The sequence below is a fragment of the Artemia sp. Qi Xiang Cuo genome, chromosome 13, assembly GCF_049724085.1.
Source record: "Artemia sp. Qi Xiang Cuo chromosome 13, ASM4972408v1, whole genome shotgun sequence".
NCBI lineage: Eukaryota > Metazoa > Arthropoda > Branchiopoda > Anostraca > Artemiidae > Artemia > Artemia sp. Qi Xiang Cuo.
The window spans coordinates 43625933-43652996 of NC_142806.1; the positions used below are offsets into that span (position 1 = coordinate 43625933).

General features: G+C 32.9%; 1 protein-coding gene across 1 annotated transcript in view; it reads left to right on the forward strand.

Annotated features, from left to right (window-relative positions):
* Positions 1 to 435: 435 nt before the first annotated feature.
* Positions 436 to 27064, forward strand: part of LOC148945321 (uncharacterized) — a 120757-nt gene continuing 94128 nt past the window's right edge. The window contains exons 1-5 of the mRNA XM_089099002.1: positions 436 to 596; positions 6187 to 6380; positions 8389 to 8553; positions 15766 to 15890; positions 22701 to 22851. Coding sequence (XP_088955128.1) covers positions 451 to 596; positions 6187 to 6380; positions 8389 to 8553; positions 15766 to 15890; positions 22701 to 22851 — 781 coding nt within the window. The 5' untranslated portion in view covers positions 436 to 450. The remainder of the gene's footprint in view (positions 597 to 6186; positions 6381 to 8388; positions 8554 to 15765; positions 15891 to 22700; positions 22852 to 27064) is intronic.

Consider the following 27064-nt stretch of genomic DNA (forward strand, 5'->3'; position numbering starts at 1 on the left):
CCTTGTCAAACTTTCGCCGCTAAAGCTAATGACTTTCTGAAAATCCCTAACAGAATTGGCCTTCTAATTTTACTAGTTTGAAAATTCTTTTTTATTGGAGTTGGAGACTCCAGTAATCTGGAAAAATACACAAATCTGAAAAATATCCTTTTTTACTGAAAATCCGACAAAATTCCGAAGTCCGACACGATATTTTTTTGTCCGACAAGAGGGCCGAAAATCCGACAATGTCGGAAAAATCCGACACAGTGGAAGCACTGATGTAGATAAATGAAACAAATGACGAGAAAAAGTCTGCATCGTGAGCTAGAATTTATAGCTTATATTACAGCGTCAACAGAGAACCGATATTTTGCTCTTCACCGTTTAATTTGTGCTTTTTATGTCCTCCGGGATGAGCTATCAAGTGTAGTAGTTTTAATTAACGCGCTAAAATTTGAATTTAAAAACATGCTTAAAAAAATACCACCAAACAAGCAAAATATCTTTGACCTAGTACTGCAAAGAAAGGCAGACACATCGACAGCCAAAACCCTTCTGATACAATGTTTAGCCCATGTTTTTCTTGGTGTAACTGCAATAAATGGCATACCCAGGTTTGTTTAGATATTTTCTTGGCTGGGCTGTTTAGATAGCCTAATTTTTTAGATTAGTATAGCTGGGCTAAGATAAACAAGTGCTTTCTGAAAAATTTATAAAATTCTTGTCTAAGGGCTTCATGCAATCTTGGAAAGCAATTGACATCAGTGAATGAAATTTTCAGGAATGAATCCAGGGTGTAAAGTTATCCCTAGGAAGGTATTTCTAAGCTAGCCTACTATGTCTACCTTTTTTGTATTACATTACATAGCCTGTGGGTGCTAGGGGTTGTGGGGTGCTAAAGTAAATATCCACAGTATGCCTATGTACTTTCCATTTCTTGGTTCTGTCAATAGACCTATTGATTCAACTTCAAAGTACTACCTTAATTACCTTAATTCACACTTCAGAGCAATTAAGGTCCATACAGGATCTGTTGTGCTCCAGGTCATTGATGGAAAAATTTTGTCACTGTGTTAGGGCCCAGTGACATGCCATAAGAGAGGTCTTCTGGAGAGATGCAATTTAAGCCCAAAGCAGCATCAGCCTACTAGCAAGACACTCATTATGATGAATTTGGCATTAGTCAGTAGTTGAGTGGGACAGACAGTCCCACTCATATTTTCATGGCTTGTCATTCCATTCCTTGTCCAGTCTGGACTTGAAGGACACAGCAGTGGGTGCAGTTGCCCTTTCAGCTTGAATGCTATTCCAATAATTGACAACATGCTTGGAGAAGAAGTGTTGCCGCATTTGTGTATTGACAGCTTTTGGGAGTGTCCTCTTGTATGATGCTGACTTGAATGTTTGGTAAAAAGGGGGTTATTTGGTTGTGCATTATACTTGTAGGTCAGCATCATATCACAACAGTGGTGTCTAAAAACAAGTGTTGGCAGCTGCATGCATTCCAGTCTCTTGTTGTATGGGGGATCTCATAGGCCAGATATGCACTTTGTGGCATGACTCTGAACTCCTTCCTCTATTAAGTTGAAAGAAGAGTGGTGCATGGCAAAATGCATAAGGAATATATAATTTAGGCTATATATTTGCACATTAGGGGTTTGCTGTCTTTTCATATTGCAGTCTTTTCAAAGATATTTGATTATTGAAGCAATTCCAATTTCTAACAACAATATCTACTAAGCTTCAAACTTTTGGTTTACTTTTTTATGGTTTTGGAATTATTGTAATCCCTTGTTAAAATATATAGGCCTGCAAATATTTTTGCAATTACCAGGCCCTGGCACTTGGTATGTAGCAGGTATCTATATATAGAATCTCATTGTTACTTGTCTTCTAACTGCAGACAATTTGCTGTTTTTCATATTGCAGTCTTTTTAAAGATATTTGATTATTGAAGCAAGTCCAATTTCTAACAACAATATCTACTAAACTTCAAGCTTTTGGTCTACTTTTTTATGGTTTTTGAATTGTTGTAATCCCTTGTTAAAATATATCTGCAATTACCAATTTTTTGCTCTTTATGCAATTTAATGTCCTTTCATACTGCATCTGTTCAAAGATATTTTATTATTGAAGCTAGTCTGATTTCTAACAACAATATGTACTAAGCTTCAAATTTTTGGTTTTTGTTTTTAAGGTTTTTGAATTGTTGTTATCCCTTGTCAAAATAGGGAATCATCATTTGTAATAGTTACAAATTTTTTTTTGGGGGGGGGGCCTTCCTACTGACGTTATATAACTGGTTGCATTCAAAAAGGTTTTCTTTTTTATGGTTTTTGAATTGTTATAATTCCTTGTAAAAATATATACAAATATTTTTGCAATTACTAGTTTTTGCTCTTTATACAATTTAATGTCTTTTCATTCTGCAGTCTTTTCAAAAATATTTGATTATTGAAGCTAGTCTGGTAAAAACATTAAACATTAAGCTAGGGTTTTAAAACATTAAAATTATTGCTCAGGCACTGCAAGTATTTTTGCAGTTTACATAATAACTTTATCAATTCTGAACTGAACTTAAAAATGTTTTCAACTTTTTGTTATGTCTTAAAAAGACATTGCTTATACTTATAAGAAAAGAAATTTGGTAATGATGTTTTTCTATCAACGATATCTATAAATCTTCAAACTTTTGGTTTTCTTTTTTATGGTTTTTTAATTGTTGTAATCCCTTGTTGAAATATATACAAATATTTTGCAATTATCAGTTTTTTGCTCTTTACGGAATTTAATGTCTTTTCACACTGATGTCTATTCAAAGATATTTCATTATTACTGCAAGTCCAATTTCTAACAATGATTTCTACAAAGCTTCACACTTTTTCTTTTCTTTTCTAAGGTTTTGAATTGTTGTGATCCCTTGTCAAAATATATGAAAATATTTTTGTACTTACTGTACCAGTTTTTTGCTCTTTAAGCAATTTAATGTAAACTTCTCCATGCATCAAAATCTTCAATTTTTCCACGTAAGTGTGGCAAGTATGACCATGTCATTGTCATAAGTATGACATCATAAAAATGACATCACTCACATAATTTTTTTTCTAGAGTTAAGGCTTTTAATTAATTTTCTCAAACTTCTGACTTATCTAGATTGTTTTTTTTTTAGGCCAGAATATCCCAGGATGCCAGTTTTCCCCAAAAAATATGAAGCCATTTTCAAGAAAAAACAGACATAAATAATGCTACTTCCAACAATTCACTGTAGCACCAAGCTGCTTGAGGGGAAAAGAGGGAGGCCTTAAATAGGTTGGGATGGAGGAGCATGTATAGTTGCTTTTATGCCATCATGTAGCTTGGTGCTGCAGTTCATGTATAAGCCCCTCCTCCTCTCTGTTAAACATAAAGCATTTTCACTAATATTCCTTGCTACATTTCCAACTTTCTTTCCTTAAGACACCATCAGCAACTTTGCAAACTGTATTCCTAAAATTTTTATACCTATCTTCTATATTGTGAAATTTTAAACTCTCTAATTTAGTATTCAACTGTTTCTGAAATTTTTTTCTTAAATTCTGATCCTGGAGTCTACCAACATCATAGCTTCCCAGAAGGTAGTTACCCTTCCTAAATTGTAACTCTAAATTAGCTCTAGATGCTGCTAGATGGTGATCTTAACTATTAGCATGAATAACAGAACTTCAGTATACCATAGTATCCTTTATACCAGTCTTTGCTTTACAATAATATTATCAAAAATGTAAGCTGTCTTACCGTCATGTGAATATCATGTTAACTTGGCCATTTTATGACCAAATACTGTATTGAATATAACTAGATTGTTATACTGGAATTTATCTGTTAAACAAAACACACTCAAGAATTATGCTGTATAAGATCTGACAGAAAATGGTTTGCCTCTCTGGGTTTGGTTATGATTTGCTTATTTTTAGTGAGAATAACTATGATGTATGTTTAATTTAATTAAATATTTAACATATTGAGGTGATTAGGGATTAGGTATTTAATATAATGTTCTGTGTGGCCTGCTTTCCATAATTCTTTGTTGTAGTTTCCATAATTTTGTTTCTACAGTATTATATTATCATCGTGATTTGGTATATTTTATTTGGATTAACCTAACTTCACTTCTTGGGTGTGTTTTGTTTAACAGATAAGTACCATTATCACTGAAAAATTGCAGCAGTCTGTAACCATTCCTGTTTTCTTTTCCTGCACAAAATTTACCTTGGCTAGGGTACCATCCATGCCTATTTCCACCAACTTGGGTATTAAAATCCCTTAATAGAAAGACAATATTTCTACCTGAGACCCTGTCTGTGTTGTTCCTGTAGCTTTACATAAAATTCATTTGAGTCCCTGCTATCACTATCAGTTGGTTCAACAGGGGCATATACTACTATGACATAAACCCTGCACTTTTTAGTCATAGAATGAACAACTAGCATTTTATTATTAATACCTTCCCAACCTAAACCAGACTTGGCAACTTCCTTATTCATCATGAGCCCTACTCCCCACCTATGCACCCAACCTTTCCTGCCTGAGTAAACAAATTCTGTATCACCTAATTTCATATTTCCTACCTGAGGGATATGAGTTTCTGAAACTCCTAAAAAGTCCAGTTATATATTAGTTTAAGTTTTAATTTTGCTCTTTACTTACTCTCATTAAAAACTTTTTTTGTGTGCTGATTTTCTCTTCTTTTTAGTTTTTTTGCTTTTTTATTATGCCACACAATAAGCCTTATAAAAAGTTCAAAGAGTTGAATTTCTCTCAAAATGTATCTTTAAATATATGTCATTGCTTCTAAACCTTCTCAAAGTTTCCCATGAATGTGTACTGATCAGCCATTAATGATAAGGATTATCTTGAGTTTATACATAATCATTCCATAGGGTCATCAGTATCAGTGATAACTTTCTGAGAAGCAGCCAAAATAAAAGAAATAAAGAATAGTCTACATTGATATGTTAGAGGATTTCTTTTTCCTTTTTTGCAGTATATATCCAACTGTGTTAATATGTTAACAATTAGGTATAATCCTAACCTTCTAACAGAAAATTGTTCAATGCTACAGTTTTTGCACTACAGTTTATTGTTGAATTAAATAGCAATGAAAGACTATGGAAATTCCTTTATTGAGGAAAAATATTGTTGCACCTCCATCCCAATAATTAAAATAAGACTTAGTTTTATCATTTATGAACATGTACCAGTATTCATATTTGATTCCATATTCATTCCTTGATTCAAAAAAAGATAAAGATGAGGATAGTAATCTGTTCAATTATTTCAATCCCATTTTTCTGGTTCATAACCATTCTCCAAATAATTCCTTGTGTCCCTGAGTCCAAATTCGCACTTCTGAGGATAGATTGAGTGGGGGGGAGGGTTAAGAGGATACCAGCTCAAGGACCCCAGTTTGTTTCCTGTGTTGTACTCATTGAAAATTCTTACATGGCCTTTCTACCAAAAAAGTATTTATGAATATGTATTAATGTTTTAATGTGTAATAAATGTATTTATGCTTTGTTTTGAAATGGGCTATTTGCACAATTTGGCTTTTGCCTCTGGGACTAGATTTTTTTCCTGAATAAACTTTTTTTTAAGTCTGGTCAATTGTTCTGTTTAAAATGGCTATCTTAAAATTCTGACCCAAGGCCTCTTAATTGCCCTCTGTCTGGTTCATGCCCTTAAAAAGGACATAAAAACTTCTCATTTACAATAAATTGAGCTCTCCCCCAGCTTTTTATGATCATCTGTTCTAAATGACTGGGCCTGAAGACAAAACGGATGTATTAGAGACAGTGTCCAATAAATGTCTCCTAGGAGATTCTGGGCCACATTGCTCTTTGCTAAGCCAAAGCTGTTTGTTTGACTACAATAGAAAGGGTGCCAAAACAACAAGTGCTACTAAGCTATCCTGGTAGTAGAATTATAGATTAATAGCAGCAGTGGAAGATAATTTAATAAACTTCATTCTGTTCCTACTCTGCTTTGCAGTTTTGATCACGAATCTGTGTACTTTTTTTGTTTATTCCAATATTTTATACATTTTTTCCCTTATAAAGTTTTTTTTTGCCATGCTGTGGAGCCAAATACTACAACAGCCTGGTCACATGAAATAAATTTCCATATTTGCTGTAAGTAAACTGTTAAACACATCTTATTCGTTTTCAGGATTGGGATGATGCTGTATAGTGTTTTTCCTTGTGGACTTGTATTATATTTGGCCAATATACTAGGATATGTATGTGGTTTTTCCTTCTTCTTGTCAGCAGTTTTTGGTGCTTTCAAATTCACTGTTCCAAGACTTCTGCCTGCTGTACGTTTAGAAACAACGCAGATGAAACTCTTTGGCATACAGAAGTCAGGTAGTATGAACATGGCCATTTCCAGCCTTTATTTATACTATTATTATTTTTTTCGGGGGGGGGGATAAATAGCCATAGGTGTACATAGGTTCAACATTCAGGGCTATCTCTGTGGCATTCACAAATCAGATAGTATGAACATGGTCATTTCCAGCTTTTGTTTGTTATTTTTTTTTGGGGGGGGGGGATTGAGAGCCATAGGTGCACACAGGCTCAGCATCTAGGGGGGGGGGAGGTCACTACAGACAAAAAAGAATTTTTCAGGTCAGCGTGTTTTTATTTTTTAAGATGGGAGTCAATCTAAATGCACCCCCTTCCTCCTCTGTGAGAAGCTATGCCAGTAGATATTGTTTTATAATAAGGGTTGTTAAATAAGAGTCTAAGGATCTCCGACTGGAATTAAGCTTGGAAAATGCATTTTATTTCTATTCTAATGTAATTTATCCTTTGTCATTTTATATTATGAAGTTCCTAACACCATTCTAAAAATTGTGCTTCTCCCTCAACTTGCTCTGGCAAGAAGATTCATGAAATAAAAAGACTTCAGAGTCCTTGGTCGTAATTGTGAATAAGGTTCTACCACTGCCTGTAAAGGAGGTTGTAGGTCAACACAAAACAAAAATGGACAAAAATATGCCTATCGCCAGAAAATTAGGGCCTGTTTTCAAATTGAAATTAATCTGTTTTTTGTTTAGGATACCTTAATGAAGAGTTTATTTCCTCCTTTTCAGGCATACAACTGAGCGTGAAAAAAACAAGAAATAAAATTGATAAGGATTAGAGAATAACAATTAGAGAATAACAAGGATTAATGCTGAGAAAGGGTTGAACCTGAATTGTAAGAATACACTAGTCTGATGCTTAAGGGTAGGGTTGGTTGATTTTTCTAGGGAGGATCTGGTATATCATAATTTGCATTTAACAGTGCAATTGAAAAGCTTTATGGGCTGGGGGCTAGAAGGGACATTTGTCAAGAACAATTATATTTTTTTTTTCGTTTGGCAAATTACTTAGGACAAGATTAACTTTGAAGAGGTTGTTCAATTTCCACTCTTGAAGCTGAAGTTAGTTTAATTTGCAGAAGTTTTTTTTGACAGCTTTTTATTTTCAGATTGCACATTGTCTGTACAAGACAACTTATACTACTGCCAAATTAGTTTTAGATATTATTATATTGGGTAATGAAATGTATAAATTGAGACATATTTTTTAAATTGTGTATTTGGTTTTTCACAAAGAAACAGACTTTGATGTTTTGAAAAAAAGTTGCTATTGAGAGAGGGAACAACTGAATTTTTGCCTTCCCTTTTTTTGAAGGATTACCTGGCGACTTCCGTGGTTCTATTTCCAAAAAGTCTACCAAAATTGTTTTATTCTTGTTTTTTACCTCGAAGCTAAAAAATCACCAACAGACAGGAGTAAGCTTGTTGTTTGCAGATGCAGGCAAAAAAAATAAATATATATATACGTTCATTGGCCCCTTGGGCTTAACATCGTTGGTTCTAACAAATAAATATTCTAACTATATAAATATTTATTTCATCAAATGCAACTGGGGTATAGGTTCATTGAGTAATTCTTCGGTACTATTACAGCATTACTATATCATTACTTTTGCAAAACCATTACGTCTCACCCCGTATAGTGGAAGAATATCTTACTATGTGGAGTTGTACATGTTTTTTCCATTTATGACGCCTGTGAAATGGCTTGAAATCTCCTTATTTTGTTTTTCCTTGTTTGGAGTAATTTTCGCTATCATTTTCCACGCCAGTTAGTAACTTCAAACTCTGACTGCTCAAACATTTTTTTTTCTTTTGCAGAGATTGTGCTTGGATTTTGGATGGCCACTGTGATCTATCTAATAAATATACTAATCCTTTCTTTCTATTTTTAGAAGAGGAAACTGTCATCACAATAGAATAAGAACATATTGGCGAATATATTTGTACCAAGTTTGCCATCTGATACGTTCCTATATTCTCTGATTTTTCTCTGTCCATTTCAGACCCTGGCTTTCAAGAAGTTTCTCCTGAGAAAGAGAAACCTAAAGAGAAATCATCTACCCCGTTAACTTATAGAAAAATTGTCGATCTTCCTCTTACACCTGTGGAGTCAATTAATGTTAGTTGGGCCGAATTACCAGGAAATACCAGCTATGTTTCATCTACTGGTAAGTTTCATTTGGTCTTTGTTTTTTTTCCTGTTTTTATGAAGAAATATTAAAAAAGGAATCAGGGAAGAAAAATGTATATTTGTGTGTATGAAATTTATTAATATATATATATATATATATATATATATATATATATATATATATATATATATATATATATATATATATATATATATATATATATATATATATATATATATATATATATATATATATATATATATATATATATATATATATATATATATATATATATATATATATATATACATATATATATATATATATATATATATATATATATATATATATATATATATATATATATATATATATATATATATATATATATATATATATTGGTTAATTATTGTAATTTCTGCCTCTTGTGAGTTTCATTTACTTGTTGATGGTGATTTATGGTCTTTTTGCGCTTGGTACATAATTTCATTCTATGTTTGCACGTTTTTGGTTTAACTGAATTCTTTCATTTTATTTGAAAAACTTTCTTCGTGGCAAAATTTTTGCTAAATTAATTTTATAAAGAAACACCTCTAGCTTCATTTAGTTTTGCAAGATTGTAATTCTACATAATAACTGACAATGTTTTCCTCTGTACGTTCTTCAATCTTCTTAGCCTTAAAAATGATGCTCCTGGCTAATTAGCTCCCCAAGAAGAAATCGCTGTATATTTTGTATATATCCTTGAAGGAATGCAATGTATGTTTTCTCAGTTTCTGTTTGTGTATGTATCTATAAGAAACAGGTTTTAAGGAAAATACGCTGTAAACCCATGACCCATATTCGGCTAACAAACTTAATAGATAAGAAGTCATGCTAGTTTGCTGGAAGGCTAGTGTATATACATATATATATATATATATATATATATATATATATATATATATATATATATATATATATATATATATATATATATATATATATATATATATATATATATATATATATTTTTAAAGGCTCTTTGATACCTTAAAGAATCACCCTATCTCGTCCATTATAAAATTTTTTAGTTTGTTTGGCCAAACTATTCAGAATTGATTGAGTGGTTTTGCCTTAATTTTTATAGCTTTGATAATAGACCCAAATAAACGAGAGAAAATTAAAAGCCGGCACCTACTTTCCCAGAAGTCTTAGAAAAACCATTTATCCTCTGCCGTTTCGTGCCAGAGATAGAGATTTTCAGATTTAATAAAACTTACATCTTTAGAGAGTACAAGTTTTGTTTTTGATAGAACGGAGCAGAATTTTCTTTTTAAAGTTCAGGAAAGAGCAGTCCCTAAAAATATTCTAGTATACCTTCTTGGAAAACATTAAAAACCAGCTCAAAAGAAGTCTCATTTACTAATCTGACAGCTTTGAAAATTTTCCTGTTGTGCTAACTGCATTGATTGAAATCTTTGCGGACACAGGATGCACATTATTTATGATGTATGTACATTAATTAGACAGCGTTTTGTTTAACAATTAGTAAGAGAGTATAGCTTTTTTTTTTAACTAGGCTCTTGTTAGTTTTCTAACTGTTGACAAGTTATATATATATAACAAGTTATATATATATTATATATATATATATATATATATATATATATATATATATATATATATATATATATATATATATATATATTTAAGGCTCTTCGATACCTTAAAGAATCACCTTATCTCGTCCATTGCAAGCTTTTTTTATTTTTTTGACCAAACTATTCAGAATTGATTGAGTGGTTTTGCCTTAATTTTAATAGCTTTGATAATAGACCCAAATAAACGAGAGAAAATTAAAAGCCGGCACCTACTTTCCCAGAAGTCTTAGAAAAACCATTTATCCTCTCCCGTTTCGTGCCAGAGATAGAGATTTTCAGATTTAATAAAACTTACATCTTTAGAGAGTACAAGTTTTGTTTTTGATAGAAAGGAGCAGAATTTTCTTTTTAAAGTTCAGGAAAGAGCAGTCCCTAAAAATATTCTAGTATACCTTCTTGGAAAACATTAAAAACCAGCTCAAAAGAAGTCTCATTTACTAATCTGACAGCTTTGAAAATTTTCCTGTTGTGCTAACTGCATTGATTGAAATCTTTGCGGACACAGGATGCACATTATTTATGATGTATGTACATTAATTAGACAGCGTTTTGTTTAACAATTAGTAAGAGAGTATAGCTTTTTTTTTTTAACTAGGCTCTTGTTAGTTTTCTAACTGTTGACAAATCTAAGATTCCCCATCAACTTTTACCAAAATTGCTTTGGAAGCTCCCTGTGGTTCTGGGAAATTTTTCTAATGGCCCTTTGTCTTTGAGACTGTCAGCCGGCGATGAGACTCAGAAATTACATTTTTGGGATCAAATGCCCTTATGTAATGCCATTTTAGTCTTGCATTGTCTTTATAAAATTATTTGTACAAGTTTTCTGCAATTAAGGTAAATAGGTCTGTAAACAAGAAAAAGAAGAAACAAGAAAACGATAAAAATTTATATGATAAATAAAATCGAAACAAAGCTAAAATAAAACCGGATTAGAAAGCAAAGGACAAACTGAATCCGCTAGTTTGAACATAAAGATAATGTACATTTTGTGATAAGTGAGTTGTTCAGCAGTTAAATAAACTGGGTGAATTTTTAAATTGCTCAATAGTTAGAAACACTTGTTTCACGCTTAAATCTGTTCAGCCATAGATAAGTTATATAAAGATAAAGTTAGTGTTTCAAAAAGACAAACGTTGAAAAACTTGAACGCTAAGTATTACTATTGAATAGATTTTCTCTTGAATGCAAACAATTTCTGTCAGAAATGAACTTGACTACCTCTGTGATAAAAAAAAAAATAAAAAAAAAAAAAAAAAATATTAATGCTCTCCTCTCTCACCATCTCCAACTTTAAATAGATGAAATAAATGAAACTAATAAGTTATAAACAAAATGAATGATTTGTCTCTGTATTTTCAAATCGCCCATATCCTCAAGTTTATAGCCTAAATAATTTTGCTGTTTATTAAGAAAACTGATGTGCGAACGATTGATTAGGTGCTCTAATTTCTATTTACTAGTTCAAGTACATAGCTCTATCTGAACTATCTATATCCGCTGCTCCTTATTTTTATCTTCAATAACATAATTCTTGATTTCAATCACATAAAAAATCAGCCATTTCGATGTGATGCCAGGCACATCAAAAATGTCAGCTATGCAGCTGCCCCTATACCTATTTTTGTCTCTGGATTCGTATACCTTCTTGAACTGTTGGTTGAATGAATGGATAGATAGCTTTCTTGGGAATATTCTTTTTTTCAACTGGTCGTTTCATGCTGAACATTTTTTTTAGAAATCAGTCCTTCACGTCCCCCTCTGATGGTAATCCGAGTGAAACTTGTGCCTTGAAAAATTGCCCTAGAAAGAGAAAAAGCTCATTAGAATACTTCGGGAAAATTAGAGTTATCTTGAAATTTAGTGATTATGTGCTTGTTTTTATTTTCAAAAAAAAGCATATTTTCCCGATTGCCAACAGGAATGCAGAATTTGAGAGAGTTTTAATGCTATTATTTAATGTTATGTTTAGTCTCCCACTCTCACATGCCAAAAAGCCTTTGTGTAGATCTAAAGTTTTGAAATTTTTTCTGTTTCCTTTAAATAAATTGATTGATTGACTCATTGACATTTTTTGTGATGAGTCATTTCTTCCCTATCATCTCTCTTTCTTTAGTCTGCAGTTATTGCCTTTATTTTTTTTTTATGTTAGTGATTCTTTTGCAAAATGGTCTTATTTTGTCACTAAGCTGGATGACAACTGACCGTCGGTTGTTATTGTTGCGTGAATGGATTGTCACTGAAAACTGGCATGGTGTGATGAGTTCAGTGTATCTAAATTCTAATGGTGTAAATATTCCTAGAAAATCCAATGATAAGGTTGTCTCTTACTTTCCTTAAAGGAAATGTTCATTACATGCTCTAAGGCCTGAGACACACTTGGCGTTTTTTACCGCACGTTTTTTGCCATTGCTACTCTATTGCGTACACACTGGGCGGTAAGCATTTTACCGTCGCAACATCAGTCGAAAATAATAGATCTGATAGATCATAATTAGATCTGGAACCGTGATTTGAAAACTAGATCATAGATCATAAATAAATCTGAAATTTTCAATTTTCATTGAGAATAACTGATAAAATGACAGCTTTGATCCCCGCCCCTCCACACATTAACAATTACATTGTACCCCCCTATATTCTTATAAATTTTTTTCACGCGTACATGCATTGGGGGAGGGGAGCAGTTAACCTTGAAGTTATTCTGAAAACCAATAGGTAGGCATTTTGTTAATGTAAATGAATACAAAATTTGATAAAATAGTATTTAGTTTAGGGCACATAAATTGGATTAACACTCATTTTTTTATTTATGATAAATAGGCTCTTGATGTTTTTTTAGGGTAGAAGCTAGGGGCTAATTTGGGCCCAGTCCCCTGACACTTCAAACTTCCTTTAATTTCTGGGCACGTCCTAGTCAATTTATCTAGCATCTTTTTCTTTACAATCGTTCTCTCCCTTCCCAGGAAAAGAAATTCATTTGTGACTTCCAATTTAGTTTTTTTTTTTTTGTGATATATCGTCTGCAAATACACTCTCATCAGCAGTCGTCAGTGGTAAAAAACGCCGAGTATGTATGCTTCCACTTTTAGTTCCATAGGCCACCATCTCGGCGTAGGGGTTAAGATAAATGATCGTTTTTTGTTTATTTTTTTCGATCGTTTATTGCAGTGACAATGGACGGCTGCATTAATGCCGTCGACGTTTTTTTTTTTTTTTTTTTTTTTTTTTTTTTCTATCGTCAAATGTGTACATCACCACGCACTACTCGGACCTAATGACAAGCAATGCATTAATAAGCATATTAAAATTCACGGTAAGGTCCTACCCGTGCAATTAATAATCACGTGGTCTAAACAAAAATGAAAAAAAGATTAGAAAGGATACAGCATATAAGTTAAAATTTAAAAAGTATCTTTGAAAAAAAAGCGATATGAATCTATTAAAAATGTTTATGACAAAATATAGTGTTGTGTGAGTTTTAACTTAGATCAATCACCTTCTAAAACAGCAAATGACTTTAATTGTATCCTTGTCCAAATTTTTCAAAGTATGCCTCCATTTTCCTCTGGTGCTTCAATTTGCCAGTCCAATAATTATCCACAGAAAACCCATGCTGGAATTTAAAATATTGCTAGTAAACATAAAAAGAACTAGCCTCTGTCCCTTGTAATTTCGTATGTTTTTAAACACTTCCCTGATAAAGTTTGAGGCCCCTTATCTCTCAATAAGGGGGTGGATTATTGTCAACTCAATTCCTCAAAATGGGGGATATCCTATTCTATGGAAAAAAGGGTAAAAGGAGAAATGGCAAAGATGTGTGGATGAGTATTCTTCTGGGATCATTAACTCTCCTCATCTAACAGATATATGAATCCTTTTTGAAATACTTGCTCTAAAAAGAGGTTACGTCTCAGATTAATCAAAAATCATTTGGGAATCTACAGAACAGTTTTCTCTTCCAGTTGTTTCTCTAATAGATTAAATAAAAGAAATAAGCTTTTTTTAACTGAAAGTAAGGAGCGACATTAAAACTTAAAAAGAACAGAAATTATTCCGTATACGAAAGGGGCTGTCCCCTCCTCAACGCCTCGCTCTTTACGCTAAAGTTTTTTATTGTTTAAAAAAATAAAGCTCTGAGACAGTGTCAAACTTTAGCGTAAAGAGCGAGGTGTTGAGGAGGGGTGAGCCCCTTTCATATACGGAATAATTTCTGCTCGTTTTAAGTTTTAATGTCGCTCCTTACTTTCAGTTAAAAAAAAATCTTGTTTTTTTATTTAATTTCTGATCGGTTTTGAATTAATGCAGCTTGGATTTTTGCTCACCGTACATGAATAATTAAAACGAAATTTGCATATTAAATTTACTTGTTTTCTGTTTGATACTTGAAATCAAATAGATACTATTTGTAAAAAACTAGAAATTCATTTACGTGGCTAAACTTTATTTTTGTTGATCTGTAAGTCATTGAGGCCTGGTTTATCACAATACTTTGATCAATGTGCTGTCAAATGAATTTCTCATTCAGCCTTCTTTACTCTGGATTGTAATAAATAATTTTGAATTTTGAATAACTGCTTGCTTGATATAATAATGATACTGGATTATTAAATACGTAAAAAAAATTTCGACATTTTGGGAGTTTAGTCCTGGGCTAGTAGCCCCGGCTCCCCTTCTTTTGATGATCTTTCTCTTTTCTTTACTTCTGGGTCTTTACCTCGTTTTTTCGGTGCACATGTTTTTTTTTGTTTTTTTTTACAATGTAATTTCTTTCAATTTTTTGTAAATTATTGTTTTTAGTATGCTGTTCATTTTTTTTTAGGGGGGGGGCGGGGGATGGGGGTCTTTTTTCTAACAAGAGAGGATAAACTGGGTGTGAATTGAGAAGTGCCTGAGTTATCAAACACCTTTGGTCCTCGGTTTTATAAATTATGAGCAAACGTTCGATTCTATTGATAGAAGAGCTTTAGCAAAGGTCTTATCCTTGTATGGTATACCAGAAAAATACAATAGAATGATTAGTGCTATGTATGAGAATAACACTGTTGCGGTTAAGGTAGGAAATGAGGTTAGCAGCTGGTTTCGTATTAAATTAGGAGTTAAGCAGGGTTGTGTTCTATCCTCCTTTATATGGATTATTTTGATGAATTTTGTCTTAAGAAGCACAGGAAATGCAATGGGAGACCACGGAATCAAATGGGGAGGAAAAAACTCTCCTAGACTTACATTATGCTGAGGATTTAAGCATTCTAGATGAAAGTGTGAGCAAAATGAATGAACGCTTAGAGGTTTTGCGAGTTCAAGGTGCTAGAATAGGCTTGAAAATAAATGCTGAGAAGACTAAGTTACTAAGGCTAGGAACAAGTGAAGATGAAAAGGCAACTTTGGGTAACGAAAAGATTGATCAGGTGGACAGCTTCATTTGGTGAGTTGTTAGTAGTAGTATGCGAAAACGTTCTGTTAAAACGTATGCGTGAATAAAGTCCTATTTTAAACTATGTACAGCACGGAAACTTTACAACGCCACAGCCAACTTATCATTTACCGATAGCATATTTCAGTTTTTTTTTTTGTTTTAACTCCATCTGATTTCATTATACCTTTTCAGACTCCCTTTCTCCATTATCCTCACAGAGTTTGTCATTGGATTCTACTACTTCCTCTTGGACATATAGAAGAACGAGCAAAGCCTCGTCGCCAATTGACGAGAAACAAAACATTCCCAGGAGAGAAGTAAGTATAAATCAACAAAAATGACTGTAATGCGGTAAAGGTAAATTCATAAAGGCTTCCTCAATTCCAAATGTACTGCTGAGTAGAAGTGTTGCTAATCCAATAAATAGAAACTCCCAAAAACACAAACGTCTGAAACTGTATCTTAATTTGGCTCTGATTTGTCCAAACCATAAACAGGATTATGTTCTTTCGGGAAGTTAGATTTTTCATCCTTTCTAAGTGATATAAAGTTAACTTTTGATTGTTGAGCTTGCATAGCTTTGATTGTTAAGAGCTAGACATCCTAATATAAAGAAGTCCATCTGTTAGCTGACTTCGCCAAGAAGCATCACTTGGGAGGGAAATAAATAAGTAAGACTCGTAATGAATCACTGGGCAAGAAACCTTAGCTCAGTGAAATTGTTCTGTCCCTTTCTTTTACAGCGATCATAAATTAGGGTAGATTGTGGCAGTTCTTTCCACATATTATCTTTTAGTAGGTATGTCAGGTAAAGGTATATTTTCGTAGGTTACCTAAATGCTGGAATAATGTAATTGCTTCAAGGCATTATGACCCAAAATCTGGACAGATAGTCAGTTCTGTATTTTAATAACCTGATTGGCTCTTCTCTGAAAAATATTGAACCAGTAAAAATAATGAAAAAGGTTTTGAGTCGCATTGTTTTTACAAGTAAACCTTCTGCTCCCCTGTGGTCCATTTAATATCAAGGTAAATCCATGACAAAGCAGATACCTACCTTTAGCAGAAAATCTTCCTGTTAATTAAAATTATCGCTTCATACCGGCTTTTTCTGTAATATGACTTCATACAGACTATGAGAAATAGTCTGAAGATTCACAGTATATTCGCAGAAGCTGAAACTGGCTCCTCCTGAGCAATGCTTTTCAGCTCAGAGTTACTCTGTGGAATGCCTAAGTTTAACTTCAGAAACGCAGAAGCACCTTACCGGCTATAAGTATAATTGTCTTTGCCGAATCAGTTTGGCGTGTTTGCCTCTGTATTTGCTGGAGATACTAAGTTCTAAGTTAATAGTAGGCTATACGAATAGTCGTCTATGCTGCCCAACTTGTTATTTACCTGCTCCTAAAAATCCACAAGTCCCACTGTTGTGGACCAACTGCATGCTAATGAATTGCATCAGACTCTAGGGCTCTAGGCTTATGGCAGTTTTGCTTTAATAAATAGATAAATAAAACACATTTTTAACCAGTTACCTATAATATGTAAGCTGCAATAATCTGAAACTACATAAACAGACTTCAAGTAGTATTTCTTAAGTACAAGGTTTGTTCGGAAGTTATGTACTGTTGAGGTATATTTTTTCTAGGTATCTAATACTTGATGCGTAAGTATAGATTTGGAAGTATTTATCACTTTGAAAGACAAATTTAAAATACTTGTTACAGCAATAATATGTACACAGTTTCAATTCTTTGGAGAAAAAATGGAATAGTTTTTTCTCTGGGCGGGGAGGCGAAAATACGCTTTAAGTGTAATGTAGACCACCAGAGTTTAAGGTTTTTTTAAAAATTAATTACACTAATTTCAATTGCAACACTCAAACGCATTAGTAGGGACTATAAATTCAAAATATTTTCATACCAGATGACTGGGCTATTAAACTGCAAATCAGCAATGTATTTTAATTTTAAGTTTCTCCTTTGTTTATTTTATTAACTTAACCAGTTCATCTTTTGAGTTACTCACACATTAATGAATACAGAGAAGGCGGAGTTAATAAAATTATCTGATATATGCTTCTCTAAGGATGATAGATAGTTTTATCTTGATGGTAAGAGAAGAAATTCCTTTGCTAAAAAGCGGCCGCTCCTAATCAACAAAGAAGAGACTTTGCAAAGACTAACACTTGAAATGTTTCAGATGTGAGATCCAGCTTCCTTTTCTCTTTCTATTTTTTTTTTTTTTTTTTTTCAATTGCTATGTCCATCGACGCAATACTCAAACACATCAGTAAAGACTATATCTTCAAAACATTTTCGTACCAGATGACATTTAATCTGGTACGTTTTCGTACCATCTGGTACGTTTTCATACCATCTGGTACGTTTTCGTACCAGATGACTGGGGCATTTAACTGCAAACCAGTAGTTTCTCCTTAGTTTGTTTTATTGACTTAATTAGTTCGTCTTTTGAGTGGCTCATATAGTGATGAATATAGAGAAGACGAAATTACCAGATCTGTCCAATATATCTTTTTCTAAGGATGTAAAATAGTTTTATCTGGACGGTAGGAAAATAAATTACACAAAAAATCTCTTTGCTAAAAAGACTCCGCTTGTAATCAACAAAAAAAGGGACTTTGCAGAGACTAATACAAGGAATTACTAAAATCGAACATTACGAAAGAAATTAGACCCCGGTGACTCTTTGGTCGCAGTTACGGAGCAGTAAAAGCGACCTCATCTATCGGACTGTGAACTCTAAAGACGCAACAAAAATCTTAACTACTAATATCTAGGGAAAAAGTAGTAAAAAAAAATTTAGGAACTCTCCCCCCCATAGAGGTCAGACCGCGATTAGACGCCCAAAAGGTGAAAAGGGAATATTAGGTCCCGCTTTTTACCAAAAGATTATAAAAGTTGACTAAACGTTCTGGTAGATGCCCTGATTACAGGAATCAAATGCCCATTATTCATTGAGGTTATGTCAATGATAGGCCTTTAAATGCCATTGAATAGATAAAAGATTCAACTGAAAGTAAAGAGCAAAAGGCATAGTTATTAGACCTTTTCAAATATACTGGACATAATGATAATATCGAAACTAACTGGAAGATTAAAAGGGGAAAGGTAAGTGGTAGGGGGCCTAGTTGGCCTCCAAACTATTTGGCCGCTTAAAAAGAGCACTAGAACTTTAAAATTCCGTTCGAATGAGCTCTCTACCGATCTTCTAGGACCATTTGTTTGATACGATTGCCCTTGGGAAAAAAATAATAATAATAAACACACCCATGATCTTTCTTATGGCAAAACAATACAAAATTACACAATTTGCAGTTAGGAGCTTCAAACCTCTACTGTTTGGTTTTCTTATATGCTGAATCTGATGCTGTGATTTTCATAAAGATTCTCGGACTTTTAAGAGGTTTACCCCCTTTTTTTGAAAATCAGGCAAATTTTCTCAGGCTCGTAGCCTTCAATATGTAATACTAAACTTAGTGAAACTTGTCACTCCTTATTACGTACATGAGGAGGTAACCCCCTTCTCAACACCTCGCTTTTTACGCTAAAGTTTCTTAGCACTACAATAAAAAAATTCTTATCGTTCTAATTAAACGAAACTTGTGTTTCAGCAGTCGCTCTGAAAGAATTGGAGAATTCGAACTTTAGCGTAAAGAGCGAGGTGTTAAGGAGGGGACAACCCCCATAAAATACGTAATAATTTCTGTTCGTTTTAAGTTTTAACGTTTCTCCTTACTTTCAGTTGAAGAAATTTGTTTTTTTTTATTTAATTTCTGATCGTTTAAAAACGCTAGGATGTTTGGCTCCACTTCCACGGAAAAATCCCCCTCCCCAAGGAATTATCCTCTGGATAATTCAATCCTGCCGAAAACTTACCCCAGACAATTACCCTTAACATCTCCACATGTAACATTGAATCGGTAAAGAGAAAGCAAGACATATAAAGAAATTTCGTATAGAAATTCTGGGAAATTCCCCCATTGTAAAATTTCCTCTTAAAAGTTCACCCCCTGGAAACTTCCCTCTCCATGAAAATGTCTACCCTTGTAAAATCCCCCCAACAGGAAATTCATCCTCCCCTCTCCACCCTAAATATGTATGCATACTTCCCAATAACAAATGTTTTGTATAAGCAATGGACAAATGTTATAACTTGAAGACCTTTCCCCAGGGTCTTTGTGAGGTCTTGTTATATCCAAAGATATAGTTATTAAGTATATCACATACGTTGAACAAAATAACTATCTCAAAATTTTGATTGGACGATTTTTGGAAAAAAAGTAACGTGGGAGGGGGGCCTAGTTGCCTTCCAATTGTTTTGGTCACTTAAAAAGGGCATTAGAACTTTTCATTTCCGTTAGAATGAGCCTTCTCTTGACGTTCTTGGCCCACTGGGTCGATACGATCACCCCTAAAAAAAAAATGAACAAATAAACACGCATCCGTGATCTTTCTTCTGGCAAAAATTAAAAAAGTTCCACATTTTTGCCGATAGGAGCTTGAAACCTCTACAGTAAGGTTCTTTGATACGCTGAATCTGATGATGTGATTTTCATTAAAATTCTATAACTTCTAGGGGGTGTTTCCCCTTTTTTCGAAAATCGGACAAATTTTCTCAGGCTCGTAGCTTTTTTATGGGTAAGACTAAACTTAATAAAACGTATGCATTTGGAATCAACATAATAAGCCGATTGTTTTGATATATCTATTGGCATTAAAATTCCGTTTTTTAGAGTTTCGGTTACTATTGAGCCGGGTCGCTCCTTACTTACAGTTCGTTAACACGAACTGTTTGATAAAAAGTAGACAAGAGTATCTTACTCCGCGTTCAATAAGCTTATTACATTTGATTGTTGTAATTTTTAACGTTTAATAACCAATTGCAATTATTGGATTGTGTTCAAAAGCACCTATTGAAATCTATCGCAATTTACTTATTGTTCTCCAGAGCTCAATAAGCTGCGATTTGTCATTTTACAGACTAAATAAAAAACAAGTTTTCAACTTAAAGTAAGAAGCAACATTAAATCATAAAACGGACAGAAAATATTCCGTATGTGAAGGAGGTTGCCCCCTCCTCAATACATCCGTCTTTACGTTGAAGTTTTTTATAAATTTTGAAAAAGCTTCATATTCTATTTAAACGGCCCTTGTGTTTCCGGAGTCATTCTTAAAGAATGATAAATTACAGTTTAAATAGGGATAAATCATTTTATTAGACAGTGAAAAAAGAAACAGTTAAAAAATTACTGGATATGTCGACCATCATCAGCAGATATACAGTGTGGCAGTGTGGTCTCCGAAAATACCAACGTTCTTAAAGAATTGTGACAAAAAGTCAAACTTTACTGTAAAGAGTGGTGTATTTAGGAGGGGACAACCCCCGTCATATACGGAATAGTTTCTGTTCTTTTTAAGTTTTAATGTTTCTCCTTACTTTCAGTTGAAAAAACTTGCTTTTTTTATTTAGTTGCTGATTGTTTTTCAAATAATGCTGGGAAATCCGGTTCCCCTCTATAGAAAATTCCTTCCCTCCACGGAAAATACCTCCAAGTAAAGTTCTTCGCACATAAAATGCCCCCCTCCCCTGGAAAATTCTGTCCTTACTAAAATTCCCCCTAGAAAATCTCTTGCGGAAAAACTTACAGCCCTTTCCCCAGGAGATGGGGGGGGGCATGTCATTCCTAAAGGCATAATTATTGGACCTTCCAGCTATGCTGAACAAAATGGCTATCTCAAAATTTGGTCAGACGACTCTGAGGAAAAATTTGGCATGGGAGGCTAGTTGCCATCCGATCTTTTTGGTCTCTTAAAAAGGGTACTAGAACTTTTTATTTCAGATCAAATGATCCTTCTCCCGATCTTCTAGAATCCCTGATTTGACATGATCACCCATGGGAAAAAAACTAAACAAAATAGAAACAAACAAACAAGCATCCGTAATCTTTTTTCCGGTAAAAAATGTAAGATTTCACATTTTTGTACACAGGAGCTTGAAACCTGTATTGTAGGGTTCTCTGATATGCTCTATCTGATGGGTGATTTTCATTAAGACCATGAGGTTTTTTGGGCTGTTTCCCTCCTTTTTCGAAAATTGGGCATATTTTCCCATTCTCGTAACTTTTGATGGATAACATTATATTTGGAATCAGCATAAAGATTCAATTTTTTTGGTGTATCTATTCTTGTCAGCTGTTTTTTTTTTCTTTGAGTTTCGGTTACTATTAAGCCGCGTCGTGCCTTACTTACAACTCGTTACCACAAACTGTTTGATAGAACATTCTTGGAATATGTATCTATTAATATAAGTTAACAAGATTTTCGAATTATTTTATGTTGTTAAGTCGAAAACCCCAAAAGGAAAAAAATGTTGCAATGTTATCCTTATCACAGGCATAGCAATATGAGATTTCACAAAGATGATAAAACGGAAAAAAAATCTTGCCACCTATCTAAGTCTAAATCTTCTTTAGGAGATTATAAAAGCCAATTTATTAAATCTCTATCTTCACATCGTCAAAACACGGTAAAGTAAGATACCCTTTTTATCGATAGCTGTCTTTTCTTATGAAGGGGATTCTGAAGATCAGGTTGATTGGAACTTGGAATAAAAAATAACTGCCACAATAAAGATTTATGCAAAAGCAATTGTGTAAAGGATATTGGTGAAAGCTGAATGTTTCACTCTTACCTCAAAGGGCCTTCCTTAGTACCAAAGCAAAAAGTAAGTAAAAGAGGTAAAAGTAAATAAGAATCAACATGGGAATAAAAAAAAATATTATTCTATGTTATTATTTCTTTTCTCTCATTCGTTTTGAAATTGTTTGCTGCTGAGGAATGTTCTCAGAGGCAGGGCCAAATATTTAGTCTTACCATTGTCTCCTCACCGTCGTTACCAGTTTTATGTGTCGTCTGTTGTTTTAAATATGATGTGTTTAATGGCGTTTTGGCTACTGGCAGGCTGTACTTCCGACTGTGATTTCTTACTTATTAGTGCGATTATTAATATTTGTTAGTCCTTAATATTAATTCTTAATATTTATCAATAATTAATTTATGATGATAATAATTATTGATGTGACTTTGACTTTTTAATAATTAAAGGGTGAGAGCAAAATTGTGGACGAGTCATTTCGCCGAAAGATCTTCCATTCCACATCATTGCTTTCGGTAACTCAGACTGATGAAGGAATCGATTATGATTCACTTGAGAGGACAAGCAAGCTAATGAATGAATTAGAGAGAGTTCTAGGATGTAAGTACACTTTGGAAAGATTGTGCTCTTTATATAGTAGTAAGGCTGTAGTAAATCTTGTGCTCTTTATGTAGTAGTAAGGAATCGATTATGATCCACTTGAGAGGACAAGCAAGCTAATGAATGAATTAGAGAGAGGTCTAGGATGTAAGTACACTTTGGAAAGATATTGTGTTTTACTTTTTCATACCTGAACACTGGGGTATAGAAGGAGATTTCCATATAAGGCTGGTACGAAGGTCCCTAAAATTGTACTTATAATACTTTCTACCAACCTCTCACTTGCGAAAAGGCTCTAATTATCTCTCTAAAGCTGGATCTATCTGCAGGTTGCCTATTTTGGAGGTCTCCAGCATTCTTAAATAAAAAAAAATGACGAAAATAAAAACTATATTCAAAAATAAGTGATTCGAAACATAAATTAAAAGTGTTTTTGCTATATGAACTTTATAGATATTTTTGTAGCTGGTCTAATGTTTAACTTTTTAAAGTTAACCTAGACTTCAACTTGGTGTTTGAATGGTTATTATCAATATGAGTTTTAAGTTAAGGAAATTAGATTTCAACAAATTAAATGCAATAAAACATCAAATATTTATAATTATTTTTGGTATTGTTTAATCATATTTAATCTAAAGATTTTATTAGAATTTTTCTTTCCTATATTTCAAAATTTGATTTTGTTTCATGAATTTTTTATTTCTTTTATTTTTCTTTATTTTTATTATTGGGTCATAAGAAGTGTTCGAAATACGAAAATTCAAAAATACAACGGGAAATCGGTGCTTTTTTTATGAATGAATAATTTAATAATTTAAAGTACAAGGCCAGTAGATGTATTTTGTGTTGTACGTGCTAAATGCTTTGAGGAACGCTTCAAAAAGAATCCTGTGATGAAATATACCGTCTTCAAGGTGATGGCATCATGTCAATAACAACGGCTACGTCATCGAAAGAAGCCATAACTCAAACTGACGTTCTAACTTAGGCTAAAAGTAGCCATATTGAGCCGTCCTAAACATGAAAGAAGAATTAAACTAAAACAATGAAGTAGAATAAAAATAAAATTCATCTTCCAATAAAATAAAAACGAGAAAACTAAAAATTACATTAAAGGGCCTAATGTCATCGCTTTATATTCTTTCAACTAAACTAACAAAAACACTTAATTTATATTGACAAAATCATATCAGAAACAAGTTTTCAATGCTATTCTTGCTTTTGTGCTCTCCACTCTTGCATCTACAGGAAAAAGTGAGATTTTTATTTAACTTATTAATGTATGCATTTAAAAAGATAAAAGAATTAAGATCCCCTAGAGCTCATGATCCCCTCAAGTCTTGCTAAAGTGTGATCGCTTATTGGTTATAGTGTATTACAGGTAATTGAGTATTACAGGAAAAAGAGAGATTTTTATTTAATTTATTAATGTATGCATTTAAAATGATAAAAGAATTAAGATCCCCTTGAGCTAATGATCCCCTAAAGTCTTGCTAAAGTGTGATCGCTTATTGGTTATAGTGTATTACAGGTAATTGAGTATTACAGGAAAAAGAGAGATTTTTATTTAATTTATTAATGTATGCATTTAAAAAGATAAAAGAATTAAGATCCCCTAGAGCTAATGATCCCCTAAAGTCTTGCTAAAGTGTGATCGCTTATTGGTTATAGTGTATTACAGGTAATTGAGTATTATAGGAAAAAGGGAGATTTTCATTTAATTTATTAATGTATGCATTTAAAAAGATAGAAGAATTAAGATCCCCTAGAGCTAATGATCCCCTAAAGTCGTGCTAAAGTGTGATCGCTTATTGGTTATAGTGTATTACAGGTAATTGAGTATTACAGGAAAAAGTGAGATTTTTATTTAATTTATTAATGTATGCATTTAAAAAGATAGAAGAATTAAGATCCCCTAGAGCTCATGATCCCCTAAAGTCTTGCTAAAGTGTGATCGCTTATTGGTTATAGTGTATTACAGGTAATTGAGTATTATAGGAAAAAGGGAGATTTTCATTTAATGTATTAATGTATGCATTTAAAAAGATAGAAGAATTAAGATCCCCTAGAGCTAATGATCCCCTAAAGTCTTGCTAAAGTGTGATCGCTTATTGGTTATAGTCCATTACCGGTAATTGAGTATTACAGGAAAAAGGGAGATTTTTATTTAATTTATTAATGTATGCATTTAAAAAGATGGAAGAATTAAGATCCCCTAGAGCTCATGATCCCCTAAAGTCTTGCTAAAGTGTGATCGCTTATTGGTTATAGTGTATTACAGGTAATTGAGTATTACAGGAAAAAGGGAGATTTTTATTTAACTTATTAATGTATGCATTTAAAAAGATAGAAGAATTAAGATCCCCTAGAGCTCATGATCCCCTAAAGTCTTGCTAAAGTGTGATCGCTTATTGGTTATAGTGTATTACAGGTAATTGAGTATTACAGGAAAAAGGGAGATTTTTATTTAACTTATTAATGTATGCATTTAAAAAGATAGAAGAATTAAGATCCCCTAGAGCTAATGATCCCCTAAAGTCGTGCTAAAGTGTGATCGCTTATTGGTTTTAGTCCATTACCGGTAATTGAGTATTACAGGAAAAAGGGAGATTTTTATTTAATTTATTAATGTATGAATTTAAAAAGATGGAAGAATTAAGATCCCCTAGAGCTCATGATCCCCTAAAGTCTTGCTAAAGTGTGATCTCTTATTGGCTATAGTCTATTACATGTAATTGAGTATTACAGGAAAAAGGGAGATTTTCATTTCATGTATTAATGTATGCATTTAAAAAGATAGAAGAATTAAGATCCCCTAGAGCTAATGATCCCCTAAAGTCTTGCTAAAGTGTGATCGCTTATTGGCTATAGTGTATTACAGGTAATTGAGTATTACAGGAAAAAGTGAGATTTTTATTTAACTTATTAATGTATGCATTTAAAAAGATGGAAGAATTAAGATCCCCTAGAGCTCATGATCCCCTAAAGTCTTGCTAAAGTGTGATCGCTTATTGGTTATAGTGTATTACAGGTAATTGAGTATTACAGGAAAAAGGGAGATTTTTATTTCATTTATTAATGTATGCATTTAAAAAGATAGAAGAATTAAGATCCCCTAGAGCTCATGATCCCCTAAAGTCTTGCTAAAGTGTGATCGCTTATTGGTTATAGTGTATTACAGGTAATTGAGTATTACAGGAAAAAGGGAGATTTTCATTTAATGTATTAATGTATGCATTTAAAAAGATAGAAGAATTAAGATCCCCTAGAGCTAATGATCTCCTAAAGTCGTGCTAAAGTGTGATCGCTTATTGGTTTTAGTCCATTACCGGTAATTTAGTATTACAGGCAAAAGGGAGATTTTTATTTCATTTATTAATGTATGCATTTAAAAAGATAGAAGAATTAAGATCCCCTAGAGCTAATGATCCCCTAAAGTCTTGCTAAAGTGTGATCGCTTATTGGTTATAGTGTATTACAGGTAATTGAGTATTACAGGAAAAAGTGAGATTGTCATTTAATGTATTAATGTATGCATTTAAAAAGATAGAAGAATTAAGATCCCCTAGAGCTCATGATCCCCTAAAGTCTTGCTAAAGTGTGATCGCTTATTGGTTATAGTGTATTACAAGTAATTGAGTATTACAGGAAAAAGTGAGATTGTTATTTAATTTATTAATGTATGCATTTAAAAAGATAAAAGAATTAAGATCCCCTTAAGTCTTGCTAAAGTGTGATCTCTTATTGGTTATAGTGTATTACAGGTAATTGAGTATTACAGGAAAAAGGGAGATTTTCATTTAATGTATTAATGTATGCATTTAAAAAGATAGAAGAATTAAGATCCCCTAGAGCTAATGATCCCCTAAAGTCGTGCTAAAGTGTGATCGCTTATTGGTTATAGTCCATTACCGGTAATTGAGTATTACAGGAAAAAGGGAGATTTTTATTTAATTTATTAATGTATGCATTTAAAAAGATAGAAGAATTAAGATCCCGTAGAGCTCATGATCCCCTAAAGTCTTGCTAAAGTGTGATCGCTTATTGGTTATAGTGTATTACAAGTAATTGAGTATTACAGAAAAAAGGGAGATTTTTATTTAATTTATTAATGTATGCATTTAAAAAGATAGAAGAATTAAGATCCCCTAGAGCTCATGATCTCCTAAAGTCGTGCTAAAGTGTGATCTCTTATTGGTTATAGTGTATTACA